General features: G+C 46.5%; 1 protein-coding gene across 1 annotated transcript in view; it reads left to right on the top strand.

The window, feature by feature from the left end:
* The window catches only part of LOC119441003 (diuretic hormone receptor-like), a 53,524-nt gene extending 38,521 nt beyond the window's left edge, over window positions 1-15,003 (top strand). The window contains exons 10-12 of the mRNA XM_037705758.2: window positions 382-514; window positions 1,309-1,350; window positions 14,314-15,003. Coding sequence (XP_037561686.2) covers window positions 382-514; window positions 1,309-1,350; window positions 14,314-14,628 — 490 coding nt within the window. The 3' untranslated portion in view covers window positions 14,629-15,003. The remainder of the gene's footprint in view (window positions 1-381; window positions 515-1,308; window positions 1,351-14,313) is intronic.
* Window positions 15,004-15,612: the final 609 nt, after the last annotated feature.

The raw sequence follows: 15,612 nt of genomic DNA on the forward strand, positions 1-15,612 counted from the left end.
TGCAGGGATTTCTTGCTGAATAGAAAAGCATCGTTTGAAAGTGTCCCCTGTAAGCCAAATGAAAGTATCATTTAAACAAAATGTATACCCTACATCAACGAGTTACATATAAACTCTTTAAAACATTAGTTGAAATTTTGTTTTTAGAAGTCAAAGAAATACATGCGTGTGCATATCCTTTTGCCTATATAAGGTACAGGCGATACCAGCTCTTAGTTTAGGGTACATCATCAAGAGCTGTACAAGTCCTTAAGATTACAGCCAGCTCTTAAAAAGTAGAACAGCCGAAAGCGTTTCCCTGCGAAATGTCGGGCTCTAATTTGAGATCCCTTTCGCCACGGCGGCGCACTTTACGTGACAAAGACTGGAAATCTGTTGCAGAAAAGCAGCGAAAGCTCTGCTTGTCTTGACTCCACTGCTCGGAGTCACATACCTTCTGGTGATCTGGACTCCGTCTCACAAAACTGCCAAGATTGTCTTCACCTATTTGCAAATCACACTCCTCTCTACTCAGGCAAGTAGTACTCCGGCATATCTTGAATGTCAGCTTAAGCTAGTAGTTAGGGTAGCGTTTCTTTCTTAGCAGAATAGGACATATCGCGAATAGTTGTACCTTTCAGAGGAACGGCATTGTATCCCGGTATGTAAACCGTTACTTCTTTCGTTCAGGACGAATTATTTCCTATGCTCCCCTGTATTCCATTGTAGCGCTAAAGCGGCCAAAAATGCAACCTCGTTGTTCAACGCATTTCGTATTTGTCGAATTTAGGGTTAGAAGTGCTGGCTTGCGTACAAGTACCACCCTCTGATTTGTTGGTTGAGAGGTTGGTACGCGAATGAACCCCGGGCAGTCAAAAGTAATTGGGAGCCGAACCTAAACGTTGCTCATAGCCCACTCTTCTTCTATTGGAAGTTCAGCCACAGAACGACAATTAAAACTTTTACAAAACTAAACTTTTTTTATGATGGCTGAGCTACGGTAACTTGTCAGTATGACCCGCCAGTCATCAACTACCAAGCATTCTTCAAGAACCCTCAAAAAGTTCGTTTTGAGGATTCCTCTTTCCTACCACATACGCGAACCTTCTCGTATGACATTCTGTGTGATAACGAACATTTCATTAATTACTTTCCGTATTTCGGATGGATTTGTGCTGCCATGGGAGTTGTATTCGAATAAATTATCTCGAGAAATATACCTTCAAGGGCTATAACACATAATTTTGACATTGGCATGCACATCTTCCTCGTTGCGATATGATTGCTCCTGGTAAAATTTACAGTGGTTGTTCTTTTTTTCTTTTGCAGGGATTCACTGTGGCAGTTCTTTATTGCTTTTTTAATGGAGAGGTAAGTAGCAAAACAACCGTAATTCGATCAATAATACGACGTACGTAAATAGCCTTCATTTGCAAGAGGCCTTTATAAAAATCACCAAGTCAGCTTGTGGGTTTTATTATTTTGCTAAAATTGATTCACTGTGTGTAATAAGGCGCAGCATAGGCCACAAAATAATAAACCTAGGCAAAGGCCTCTGTTGAATTGTAATTGCATTGCAACGGTTACTAAAATGACCTCACTAAATTTACTTTCCCATACTGAGGAAAAAATTATTTTCAGTGTGCCTATCTGAACACATCTACACGCTTTAAAACATAACGCGGAATACACTAAGCTGCGACGTTAGTACGCAATGTCTTAGCTAAAAAAATCTGACGCAAAGTTAGGGCACAGGCAAAGTGGCAGCGCACTTAACATACCGCATCGTTTCAGAGCGAGAAGGAAGCAGAGCTCGGATGAAATGACAAGGACGGAAAGAAGTGCGAGCAACTGATAGAATGAGCGCGCATCATGCATGTGTAGTTGAGGCTATATTTTCATGGCAAATTACTGCGCACCCCTTTTCGACAACTTCATTTTCGGGGCGTCTGCTGGAGCGCCGACAATTGCAACCGCACTCGCCCGCCCACCGCACCGTCAAAAAAATGGCAACACACGTGTTACAAAGCGAGTAAATGTCTTTATTTCGATACAAATGAGGGAAAGGGAAGAAAAAAAGAGAAAATTGCGTAATTATTAGTTCTAGTGGCGTAATGGCAAGGCCATCAACACTCGCACAATCATAGGGATGTTGTGTGACCATGTCGTAGGTGGTTGCAGGGGCGCTTCTAATGCCGCGGATAGGCAGCTGGTAAAGGCCGATTCACACGCCGGACCAAGTCCGCAGGCCGATCGGTCACGTGATGCGACGTCACTGTCTGCCGCGGTCCTGTCCGGCGTAGAGCACATCCACACAGCGGACCGCCATAGCAGACGACACAGCGGAGCAACCAGCTACACACTCGACCACAGTGCTCTCGACTCAACAAACTCGCGAACCCATGCCAACCCCTCGCGCCCGCGCCACGCATGTATCGCGCATTGCAGTCGTCGAAACTGCTTTTGCTGAGCCGAAATTCAGATTGTATTTCGCTCAAAACACTGTGTTGCCAGACAACATTCGTTCACTACGCTAAAATCACTGCGGTTTGCATGCGGTCCGCCGCCAAAACTGGAGGGAAAAGCGTCGGCGAATGGTGGGACCGCGAGGGCCGCAGTCTTGCGTGGACCAACAGCGGTCTGCTCGAACTGCTGTCGTCCTGTCACGTGAGGCGCGGACCGCGGTCCAAAAGAGTGATTTGGTCCGTCGTGTGGATCTGCCTTAACGTGTATGGTGCTGGTCAACGATGTCGTCGAACGCCAACCGACTGCGAAACACGCACTTCATTCGCATATGATCCCTGTAGAGGGCAAGGAACTCTATGAAAGCCGGTATGATACACAAATGCAGAAAGAAGTGGCTGCCAACCACGGTGTAAAATATACAGGAGCGCCGACGCGTCTATTTAGCAATGCCATTGGCGCGGCCAACTAATGTCCCGGCGACAATAGGCACCCAGTATTCTACCGAAATATCTGAATACGCTATCTTCCTTTCTTATTGTTGGCTTTTTAACTTACTCCCTTCCATTTCATCCTTCGCTGGATGTTCGTACCAAATATAAGCGCCGTGCGGCGGCCAAGTCGAGAAACGAACGTGTTGCTCGAGAACCCTTTCAGCGATCTAAGTACTAAGTGGCCGATGGCGAGCTTGCGCTGTTGTCACTGCCTGCGGCGATAACAGAGAAAGTGACTGTAATGAGTAAAAAAAAACACGATCGGCTGATTTACAAAAGTGAAAAAAAAAATGTTGCGTAGCCGAAGTTACCCATCGCCGTTATAGTAGCGGCGTTAAGGGCAATAATAGCGCGCGGTTTGAGCGAAGCAGTACCGGCATATTGGCTCGGTATGGTGCTTGCCCGCACTATGCTAACACAAGTAGAAAACAGTATGAAATGCCTTGTGTGTATCAGTCTGTTACTAGATTCTTGACCGTCACATCAATAAAATTGCATTTCTGTTAAGCAGAGTTGCAGCATAACACAGATATGTGCTGATGTTCCTGAATGTATTAAAATTATTGTCCTTACTAATTTTAAGTAACTGATGCCGCCAGTCACCGAATTAAGAGGTGTGTTTTGTGGGAATGACACCTGAAAGCTTTAATTGCACCTGGAGAAGTCAGCCTGGTGGCAGAACTCATATTGTGTATAGGATGCCCGATTAAGTATGTCAGAATACACGCCGTAACATGGCGGAAATTACAAGTTCATTAACACACACACAATTTAATAAAATACGCTAAAGTAGGCAAAGCTATGCATCAGAATTTCTCTTAGGGATCTACCGCATGTATGTACAAAGTTGGGAGACAGTTCACAGCTATTCATTTCTGGGTTATATGCGAAGCATTTCTTGGCGAACATTTGCTACTTTGGCAGTATGCTCTCATGGTTTTTTCGTTAATTTGGTATGTACCCAAATTGCCATACTATGACAACAGTATATGGCGAACATAAATTATGTCCTGACATGCATGTCATGTAGGTCATGAAACAGCCGCCTACGTCTTGGTCCTCTTATGGTCGTTTCGTTCACTCGGTACCGAAATTGGCATAGTATGACAGGAGTGTACCACAAACATAAGTGATAGGTCATGACGTCAATGTCATTGCGTCCGTGTCATGTAGGTTTTCACAATGAGCCAGCGATAAAGATTAACACTGAAAAGCCACTGAAATGAATTCTGACGTGGGTATTATTTGAAGGAAGCACTAAAGTAAGTTGTTAGAAGTCATTCATGAGCATGACTCAGCAAAATGACAATGACTGAGCGAAAAAAGATTAACACTCAAAAACCACTCAAATGGGTTCTGACGTGGGCACTAAATGAAATAAAGACTAAAGGATGATTGTAGAAGTCATAGACATGACCATGACTTGACAAATAGGACAATGGCTCAACGGAAAAATATTAACATTCTAAAAACGATAACTGTTTTCTTTATTTCCCTCAGCTGTTTGGGCATTATGGAAGCCTTTCGTACTATTTAAGTTTTTGTTATTTATTACAGTTACCACGAGTTAAGTCGTAGGCTCGGTTTAAGCGCTGAAATAAATTTTATGCGTAAGTATGAAATGACCCATTGAACGAAATGCAGCTCCACTAACGTGAAACTTGGGGAGGTGCGAAGCATGCAGTGATGCACCGCTAATGGACTCATACTGCCTTAAGCAATGGCTCATAACCCCGTAAACGCGGCCTCCCCATTACGACGAAAGAAGAGAAGTAAAATTATACGCTGGAATGATGAGCAGCAACGCAGCCAGCTGTGGAAGACGACCACGACGACGAACGCAGGAGAAGGGGCACGAGCGCAAGCGCGAGCCGCTTGCCTTACCGTGACGACGTCGACAGGAGACGCCAACGGCTCGAGCGCATGAGGTGCTTCACACCAAAAACCACTGAAATGGGTTTGGACGTGGGCACTAAGTGAAGGAAACACTAAAGTATTGTGGTAGAAGCTATAGTCATGACCATGACTGAGCCAAAATGAGAATGACTCCGAGAAAAAAAGATTTACACTCATAAGCCACTATAATGGGTTCTGCCGAGAGTACTAGGTGAAGGAAACACTAGAGGATGATGGTAGATGGCATAGTCATGACCACGAGAGGAAAAATGACAATGGCTCGTCGAAAAAAGATTAACACTGAAAGACCACTCAAATAGTTTCGAACGTGGGTATTAAATTAAGGAAACACTAAAGGATGGTAGTACAAGTCATAGTCATGAGGATGACTCATCAAAAAATGACGATGACTCAGAGAAAAAAAAAAGATTTACACTCTTAAGCCACTCAAGGATGATGGTAGAAGTCATAATCATCCGCATGATTCAGCAAAAATGACTGACTCAGCAAAAAACGATTAATACTCAAAAACCAATGAAATGGGTTTTGACGTGGGCACTAAGTGAATAAAACACTAAAGGATTGCGTAGAAGCCATAGTAATAACCATGACTCAGAAAAAAAAGAATGACTCAATGGAAAAAGATAAACACTCAAAAACCAATGGAATGGGTTCGGACGCGGTACTAAGTGACGGAAAACTCTAAAGGTTGATGGTCGAAGTCATAGTCATGAGCATGACAGGCTTTTGCCTTAAGGTCTCTTCAGTGTAGCTAAACGGACTCCTGACTACTCTTGACATGAATGTCATGACATGAGTGTCATGTAGGTCACGAAAGAGCCGCCTACGTCTTGGTGCTCTCATGGTCATTTCGTTGACTTGGTATGCTCCCCGCATACTGCTTCCCCTAAAGTCGATTCCCACAGGGCGTGGGATCTGCCGGCTTTTTCTTTCGTGGTATTTATTACGAATATTAAACATACATGGGTAAGATATTTTCATAGTGGCCAAAACAGTCAGCCGCTTCGACAAGCACAAAACAAACACTTCACAGTACAATTGTTACAGTAAACAGTTCACTAAAAGGGAGGCATAAGGATACACTGCATCACCACCATCCCCGCACACTGCGTCGCATAACATCGATTCCCACAGGGCGTGGGATCTGCCGGCTCTTTATTAACAAATGTAACATAAGCTAAAGCATACGATCGTAACAAAAAAAGCGACATGCTTAACAGCCGCTGCCATGATACTGGTACTTACAGAAGTAAGTCTTTCTGCATTTAAACGCAACCGAATGTGCCCACGAACTTCGGCAGGGGACAAGCCGTACTCGCTATAGCGCGCGCACACACAGTGCCGCTTGGGCAAGAGCTGAATTGCGTGCATATCACTACAACAAACGGCTTCGCAAATGAAAAGCACACTATGCCTCGCTACAGGTCACGCCCCTCTTGAGCCGCTGTTGCTGGTGACGCAGCTCCTGGTGCTAGTAGTAGTAGTAGTAGTAGTAAAACTTTATTATAATCAGAAATCCCACAAGCTCCTACCCCAGTCCACAGAGGGGGTAGGGGGTTAAAGGTGAAGCTTGTCCAGCAGGGTGGTGCCCCTATTCCAAGGCCCCACTATCACGGGCTATCCGCTCAGCTCGTTGGATCAGTCGTAGCTGATCTTCCAAGGCCGGCTAGACAGCAGCGCCTCCCATTCGTTCAACGTGCCGTTTGTTTCATGTTCTTCTCCGTGTTCTGCACACTCCCACGTGATGTGAAAGAGTGTTGGTGTTGCTCCACACCACGGGCATATGTCTCTGTATGCCGTGGGGTAGATCAGGTGGAGTGTGTGCAAATTTATGTAGGTGTTCGTCTGTAATCTTCGCAACACGGTTGCCTCCGCAGCGCTGAGTTTACCGGGCGGGGGTGGATAGATCTTTCTATTTTCTCTGAAATATTTCAGAATTGTTGCAAAGCAAGGGTCTAGGGGTGTAGGGTCCTCTATTGCAGAGTCTGGGGCGGCACGGTGATTTGTAAAGCCTCGAGCCGCCTCATCCGCATGCAGGTTCCCGGTGACGCCCTCGTCCCCCGGTGCCCAGGTCACAGTTTGGATGAATTGAACCGTGGGGTCCCATCCAGTCCCGACAAGTATTGGGAGCGCCTGTGCTTTAACTTTGCCCCTTAGATAGTTTCTGCAAGCTTTCTTTGAGTCTGTGATTATTGTTAATGGAGCGTTTGGCGTCCAGCCCTCTTTTATTGCGAGCGCAATTGCAACCTCTTCTGCTGCTGTTGTAGAAGCGCGATCTATTGAAGCGCAGGCTTCCCTTCCGCCTTCCTTGCATCTGTCTGATAAGGCGCGCCGTCTAGTTAAGCCCGTTTCGCATGATGCGTACTTGATCGCACCGGAAGTACCATTTCCGTCGCGTGCGACGAAAATCGCAGTCGCTGTGCCGAATCTACGATTTTCGGCTGCGACAAACCGGTTGGTCGCAGCGTCTCCACGTCGCAGCGATCGCTGCGATTTTCCGTCGAAATTGTGCCGAGAGCTATTTCGCGGTCAGTTTTGGAAAATGGCATCTCGCTCAACAAGTCCAATGCGGGCGAGGGTGGATTGCTCAATCCGGTACGTATGCGAAGGGAGAATAAAAAAAACACCGCATATCCACGGGGTGAATGATGATGAGTGGGCGAAGCTCCGGAGGGAATCATCGGTAAACCGTGAATCTTCCATGTAATTCGCCCAGTCTCGCCGCACTAAATCGAACGATTGACTTCCACCAATGACACGCGCCATATGTGACGTCATTCCTATTTTATAACAGCGCCCTTCATTATAATTGCACCATCTCCCGCTTAAGGGGACGCTAGCACAAACGCGTTAGAAACGTGCAGTGCTCTAAGGGGGAGAGGCCACAGCGTCTTACGCAGCCGTTTACACATGCCGGAACGTGCACCACGTTTGCCGACGCCATCAGCGTTTATGAATACGGGGGTAAGGCGGAGAGGCCACAGCGTCTTACACCAGCTTCTTACACGCGCCGTAACGCGCTAGCACAAACGCGTTAGAAACGCGCAGTCTTTCGTTAATGTTGGGTATTTATTGCCATCGTGGTGCGTGTGTCCATGTGCGCTTCGTGGCGTAGTGGTTAGCGCCGCGCGTTCAGAAGCGAGGGGTCCCTGGTTCGATTCCGCTACGGACACAACTTTCGGAATTTTTTTTGTCTCATAAAAGTAGACGTGGCTACCTACTACGACTACTACTACTACTACAGAGGAGGGACAGACGCACACCCCAAGGAGCTTCGCCCCTAAAAAACAAAAACGCTTATCCTTGCACTCAGCCGCGCAAAGCTTGAAACAGCGAAGCTGGGCTATCGTAACCCAGCATTTTCCGCAAGTGCGCGCGAACGTTTCATCTTATTATTCGTGATGAAGAATAATTTCTTCTCGCGCGTCTCGGACTTACGGCCGTCACTATGCGTTGCATGGCGCAGCTTGCAACACCGACACCACGTTCCAATGCCGACACCGCGTTTCAGGAGACTCGCTCTGTGAATGCGTCTCTTTCTCTCTCACTCTCATAGCGCGCAAAACATCTTCACCTCGCAGAGCACAAGAGTACGAACGCGCCAGCTGTAGACGAAGACGACGACGCTCGAACGAAAGCATATGGTTCGCATAAATGCATGTTCTGCAAGCCTGGTTATATAGCGTAGTGGTTACGACGCTCGCTTTGGGACCGCGGGTACGCGGGTTTGAATCCCGCCTTGCAAGTAAGCTAATTTTATTTTCTTTCTTGGTAGTTTCCTAATATGCACCACAAATTACGGCTGGATTAAACTGCTTCGCTGTTAAAACGTGTGCCACTGCTTCCATTCTCCAATTTCTATGCGCTCGATGACGCGCTACGTAGCAAACGAAGTGCATTTTCACCTTTGCTTCCTATGCTGTAGACACACCTATGCGAGTTCGCAATACTACGAGGTTTTCGATCCCCATGGCCTTTTGGGGTCGTCACAATCTTAATTTATTGAGTAGCATACAAAAATCGCCCGTACGGATCAGTTTACATGATTGCAACCACTGCAAGGGCAAATGACAAGGCGGCAAAGTACCCGAAGTTTCAACCTTGCGCTGAACGCACGGCCGTTTAGATGCATTATCTTCCTGTCGGTTTTCCACACGCGATTCATCTTGAAAGGTTATCCTACCTCACTTGATTATTAAATTTTACATGCCAAGCGTGCAGGCTATCGTAATGAATTGCCTACGATAGCATATTTAACTCCGTGGGTCGAATAAACAGAGTCAATTTGTTTTCGAATACTCCATTCTCCAGAAGCTGACGCTGAGCACGGGTAGCCCGAGGATCTTCGTTGCGCTGATATGACGATGTCGCTGCTGCCCAATTCCGAACACTGCGTATGCGGTGAGGGTAGCTGTATGTTAGGTCATCTTGCAATTTGCTGTATCTCAGGGAGAGCGACACATAGAAGGCCCGTGAACAACCAGCTGCGAACAGCTGCTTACGTACATCATACACTGGCGCCGCCGTTGCGCACTCCAAAACAAATGTAAACTTCAAAACGTTTTTGAATGACTAAACAAGTGTAATATTTGGTCCTAATAAAGAGAGGTTATCTTATAACGCGCACGTCGTTTTCATTACATTAAAGGAATTATGCGGGGTGTATGACAAAACCTGGCAGCAAGCAACCCTGGGCATCGCATAAGTCGCACTGTTGAAACCGCAATCATTTGAATTGAGCCCTCAATAAATCGCATTGGGACGCGTGCGACCGCGGCGATGTTTTCGCTCCCGTAGCAGCATGTGAAACAGCCTTTAGAGCATACTATAAAAAAATATAGACAACCGTATTCTAGTAGACTCTAGTGCAAGTAACAAATTCTCGCGCCAGCTGTGATTAATGCCACAAAGCAGCTGGCTCGCTGGGACACACGCTTGTACGCTTTATCAGGACGGATGGTGCTCCTGTTTATCTTACTGCGTACTGCCAAAACTGCCAAATTTATGAAAGAAAACTTCGCAACGTAATATCCGTACGTGCAAGTTTTACTGCCTATCAGACTTTCACGTCGTGTCAGCGTCCGTCGCTTGTACTTGGCTCCTCCTCAGCTGATGAAACACGATGATGCATCGTACCAAGTCAAGAGATCGCTTTGCAGGTTTCGGAGGCCACGTTATAACAGAAGCGAAATGCACAAAATGGGTGCATTGCAATTTCGGAGCCCGTTTCTAAATAATAGACTGGTGAGGTGAAGGCCTGGAGCCTCAAACTACGGTGTCTGTTGTAGCCCAATTGGTCCTTTATAGCCGTCGAAGGGAATAAGTAAAAAAACATGTGGTTGATCCCTCTATTCCGTGACGGAAATACGTCAGTGAAGTCTTGGTGGAACCCGGCATAAAACACTTTCGTGTTAACATAACCACAATGATAAACGCCACGTTTTTATAAGTTTAGCAGCTTCATAAGAACGCATCTTCATGTGCACGCCAGAATATAGCGCAGCACAGCACGCAAAGCACATAACAGTACAACATTCGAGCTGGTTTCGGATCAAGTCAATTCCAGGGCGTCGAGCTTGCTACACCGATGCAGTATATTCAGAGCCGTCAGTGCACATATAGATGTAGTACGAGGCCAAGGTGGGGTTGGTGGCAGCCACCCCTTCTGTAAACATGCGAGTTCGGCATCACCGTACGAAGAGAACTACGGCTCAACGGCAACAGCGCGTGAATTTTCCGTATGGGCTTTCCATGTTTTAAAACATCACCCTATTTTTATGTTCACTGCACAACGAAGGCCTCTCTAGGTGATCTCCAATTACCCTGTCCTGCCATATCTGATTTTCTGATGAGCCTGCAAGTTTTCTAATTTCAACATGACGTGTTTTCATTTCGCGATAAATTGGCTGTAGCGGACAATCTGGCTCATGCAACACGTTTCAAACGGAGCGAAGTGTGGCGCGACTGCCCCGCTAATTGGAAGATCGTGAGAGGCAGCGCGTGGATGACACGTGGGCGCGACGTACAGCAGCCGCCATAGGCAGACCTCCGCTAATGCAACGCTTTGTTCCAATATGCGGTATCGGTGGTGTGATCGGTTAACAGATGACGCGCGCTGCTCTGGCGCCATCTCGTAGCCATCATTGCCTCAGAGCATAGCCTCAGAGTCCGTCTTGCGAGGCACTAGGCTTTTTTCCGCACGCCTTCACCATACCCTCCTGCTCCGCTTCGCCTCATGATTCAGCTGCACCCTCCTCCTCCGTTTTCCTCCTGGCGTTCTTTTCGCTATCGCCATCTTTCATCACCCGCTGCTCTCCGTTTTCGCTCTTTCATCCTGTCACCGACCCCGTGGACGAGGCGCAAACGCCGGACCAAATTCCAAAGCCGACTTATCAGCTTCCGAAAATAATCCCACGAAAGCAAGGACAATTAAGAATGGGCCCTCTGGTGCGCCAGCGAACGCCGGTTGCTGTCCAACGACCAAGTCAGAGTCCAGAGTTGTCAAAACACAACAAAATATATTCTTCACACGAGGCAGTTACACACACACGTGCACACTTAGGCTAGACACAACACAATACAATTCAGATGGTTATTAACAATACACAAGAAAAATAATTCACGACAAACACTAAGAGTCCATAATTACTGTACTAAGAGTCCAACACGTAAATTACAAAATGAATAGGAACACTAAGTGTCCAATCGTATTTACCCGTGTTGGTCTTGTCAGACGATCTCGGCGTAGCTCGGAGCAAATCTCGAAGAAGGAACTTCTTCCGGAAATGCAGACGCTCGATGAACTCGTCGACTTGCTTGCCGGGGAATCCCCTTCTTCCGCAGACGCTTCGTCTTCACGTTACACCACTTCACCGGTGCGGACTGCACTGAAATCTACTGCATAGAATAAAGAACCGACTCGCACGGCGGTTACATAGCCTCCGACGGGGTTCTCGAACCGTCCTATTGGAGTCGTGATCCCGTAGCATGGCCAAAGCCTGGGAATCTTCTCGTCTTTTCTCGTACCTTCGACCGCCGCCGTCGAAGCGTTGTCGAGGGGGGGGGGGGGGGTGATTACTCATCCCGTTGGCGCACGCTCACGCTGTAGCAATCTCTTTCTCGACTCGCCGGGTGAGATCGAAGGTGTCTCGGCGCGCGCGTGTGCTCTCTCCCTCTCTGGTTAACGTCGCTTCGTCGATGCTCTTCTAGACGTCTAGCCGCCGTTCGCGTTGCTGTTTGAGGCGTATGCGCTCTCCCCATCGGTTGAAGTTGCCGCGGGGCTGGCGTGTTCTTTCGCTGGCTTGCATGACACGCGGCGCGCGCTTGGATTACGCGCTCGTTTGTGACACATCCTTCATTATGCTCGTACGCTCGTTTACGAAGAACGCTGAGGGCCGCCGACGCCGATGCGCCGCAGAAACGGGCGCTGACGAGCTGCGCTCTGAAAAGATAACGTCATTCTCATTCATTTCGATTTTTGAGGTAACAAGCATGCAACTCCTAAAAAGGTCCTCAAAAGAGTAGGCGGCTCCTTGGGTGATGTGTATATTCTCTCGTTGTGGTGACGCTCAAAAATACCGTCGCAAAATCTGTGAATGACGAACCTCACTCTTCATTGGGGGAACTTGTGCCCCTAAAATCAAGTGACATTCAAAGCCCAAATAGCTGTGAACACAGTTTGCAATCATCGAAAACCTTATCAGCGGCTCAAGCGCGTCAGCATTTGTACATGAATCATCGAAGGTCCCAGCTTAATCGCTGGTACCCGCGTACCTTCCAGAAAAATACACAATTCCTGTAACGTATACACTAACATTACACAAGGGTCGGTGCTACAGGCAAAGGATAGAACTATTAATAACATTCGAGAAACTTTCGATACATGCAGGCATGTCAGGCGCCGAGCGATTACGTTTAACATTTATTAGCCGGTGAAAAATGATCACGGCAGAAAGATCAATATATCAATATGTGACTCATGGTTAGAAAGCGTTTGTTTAGGTAATACTCAAGGGCAGATCACTTGCACTGATTTGTTGACACTGAAATGAAAACAGAGGTTGCTCGTGCTTGTTCACCCCTTTGGCGTAGGGAAACGCAGTACATTTTTTAAGAAACGCTAAGGAAATGTTCCATCCAATCTGTTGCTATCATGAATTCGTCTTTTTAGGTGTGTGTATCAGTCCCGTTATACAATGATTTATAGTACAGTAAGTTAAGTATCCAGTGCTTCCCAAAGGGTATATTTCCAGTCTTCTTGGGCCATCATTACTTGTTAGTGATATGGAGCTGAGTCATAACGTTATAGCTCAGCTGCCCGTTTACATAGTTTAGGAAATCAACAATCAAATCATTCAACTGCAATGAATAACCTTACAGGATAGCCACATCAGCAACTGACAAGCTTTCACAGCTCTCACCAATGAAAAGAACTCGTTAGGCGAAAACATGTCCAAATTTTAAAACTGCCCGCTGATAAAATGTTTTCTTGCATCAGCGATCGAATCGTGAAAAATAGCATTGCCACCACTACCGATCTGGTTTTCGCACTGCTCCTGCTAGCCAGCGCATCGGTAGTTTTCGTTCTCTTGGGAAGCTCAAGTAATGAAGCTTTCGCTGCGCTCGACAGCAACAGTAATTGGAGCTGCTCACCTTTGTTTTGTTTCTATCTTAAATTGTCGGTAGGCCCCGCTTTGCTAGTGGTTCGAATGATTGAAGGAACATTTGCTCATTTAGGAACATTTTTCTTTATTTTAGCACAATAGATAACGATGCTATCGGGGCATCCAGGCTATCATTAGAGCCTGCCACAAATTTTTGTGTTGGTGAGTATCGAAAGCATACCTAGAACAACGTATCCTTTCCGACAAAATATCGAAACAATGTGCAGAAAACTGTGCCATGGGGTGAATTGTGTCCCACGAAAACTGTGCCATAGGTTGAATGATGGTACACGTACATGGTACACATTCGTTTACTGTACTTCAGCATAAATAAATTAAGTGACTTTCACAATAATGCTCCGTTCATTCTTACTCAATCCTGCTCATGGTTTCGATCTTCTTTTTGAGAACGTTGAGAATTCCGCAAAAACGTCGTAACCGCATTGGTACGCACCAAGAAGGCACCCTTTGAGCCTTTTCAACAGCTGAGCATTGTACTTTTGCTTCACCGGTGAAAGGACGCACAAATATCCTTGAAATACAAGTTCGAAGAATCATACTCTAGATTTATCCTGGCCTCAAATATAAAATCATTGCCCTTGCTTCACTATGAATTGAAGGTTTTAGCTAGATATGCAGCCTTTATCAAAAATGAAAAAAAAATTGCGGATGAAGTCAACCGCTCAATCTCTAAAATGCTCGGCGCCTTGAGTCATATTAAGAAGCCTGCCCACGTCACGTAATACTTCCGAGATACTTCGCAGAAAGCGCTTCAAAATTGCTTCGCTTCTCTGCAGGTACGCAGCACTATCCGTCACCACTTCCAGCGCTGGAAGACATCTCGAGCCCTGTGCGCCGAGCAAAAGCGACAGGGACTCAACTACCGGGTCGGTTGCCGCCGGCCGTCGTCCTGCGCCGTCTCCAGTGTGGGAGCCGTAACAGCGGCGCACGGGGACACGGGGCGACTGTACAAGGGACGGGCGCCCCGATCGAGCTGCATCAGCTTCGCCTCAACAACGTCCACGGTTGCTCCGCACGCCGGTTACCTAGGTCCCGCGCACCGCTTCAGCAACGGGGCCTTCGGGCCAACGGGAAAAGATGATGCTGTCTAGGGCTGCGGGTGGCGGGGTCGACAGAACCCGGAAATCTGAGCCTGTTTTCTACCAATTCATCTCCGGGGCAGACCAGGACCAGTTTATATTACTATTCTTGTTATGTAAGCTGTAACACAGATAGGAAGAATATCTGTCAAGAGAGGTACGAGAAAGAGATGTGCGCCTCGTAGAGCTAACAACAGTGCCCTCTGACCAGCTGGTCCCAGGGTACGCGATCATAAGCAAGAAACGAAGAACAAAGCCATCATCAGAGAAGAAAAATACCTTTTTTTGTCCGAACCACTTTTCGTCAACAGAAAAAGAAATAAGAACAAGAAAAAAAAATAACATACAGAAGACAAAGGAGCTTCTAGTCGGGGCGGAGGATAAAACAGCGCATATATATATATATATATATATATATATATATATATATATATATATATACAGAAAATGGTGAAATAAAAGGAAAAATCATCGCTATACTGTTGGCCCTATCAAGGTGGGAACACCTCGTCTTCTTGGGATTGGTATTGCAAAATACTCGTGGAGGCGTGGAAAACGCGGGGAATGCAGGAGATGGAAATTCAAGACGATGAGCAGCACGCGAACAAGGTGAGAGCAGGAGCTAACGTTCGACAAGTGGACTTGTTTTTTTCAAGGCCTTGTTGTTGTGTTGCTCATCGTGGAGGCGTGGTAGTTTGTCTAGCTCCAGCGCGGTTTCACATTTTTATTGATATACTCGGCGTCTGAACAACCAAACTTGCTATAAAGAGATAATGTAATGCATGCTTTTCTTTGTAGGAACTTGATAGTAAATTACCTTGCGCAAATAGAAGAAATATGTTGTTGATGCGAAAATGGTCGAAAAAAGATAAGGATAAGAATATACAAACACTGCTCGAAAAATTACCAAGATTAAATGTTTTCGACCGAACAAATATGCCGGCTCAAAGTACTGGCACATAGAAACAATAACACATTGGTTGTTGAGGTTTATTG

This window comes from Dermacentor silvarum, chromosome 2 (assembly GCF_013339745.2).
Source record: "Dermacentor silvarum isolate Dsil-2018 chromosome 2, BIME_Dsil_1.4, whole genome shotgun sequence".
NCBI classification, from domain to species: domain Eukaryota; kingdom Metazoa; phylum Arthropoda; class Arachnida; order Ixodida; family Ixodidae; genus Dermacentor; species Dermacentor silvarum.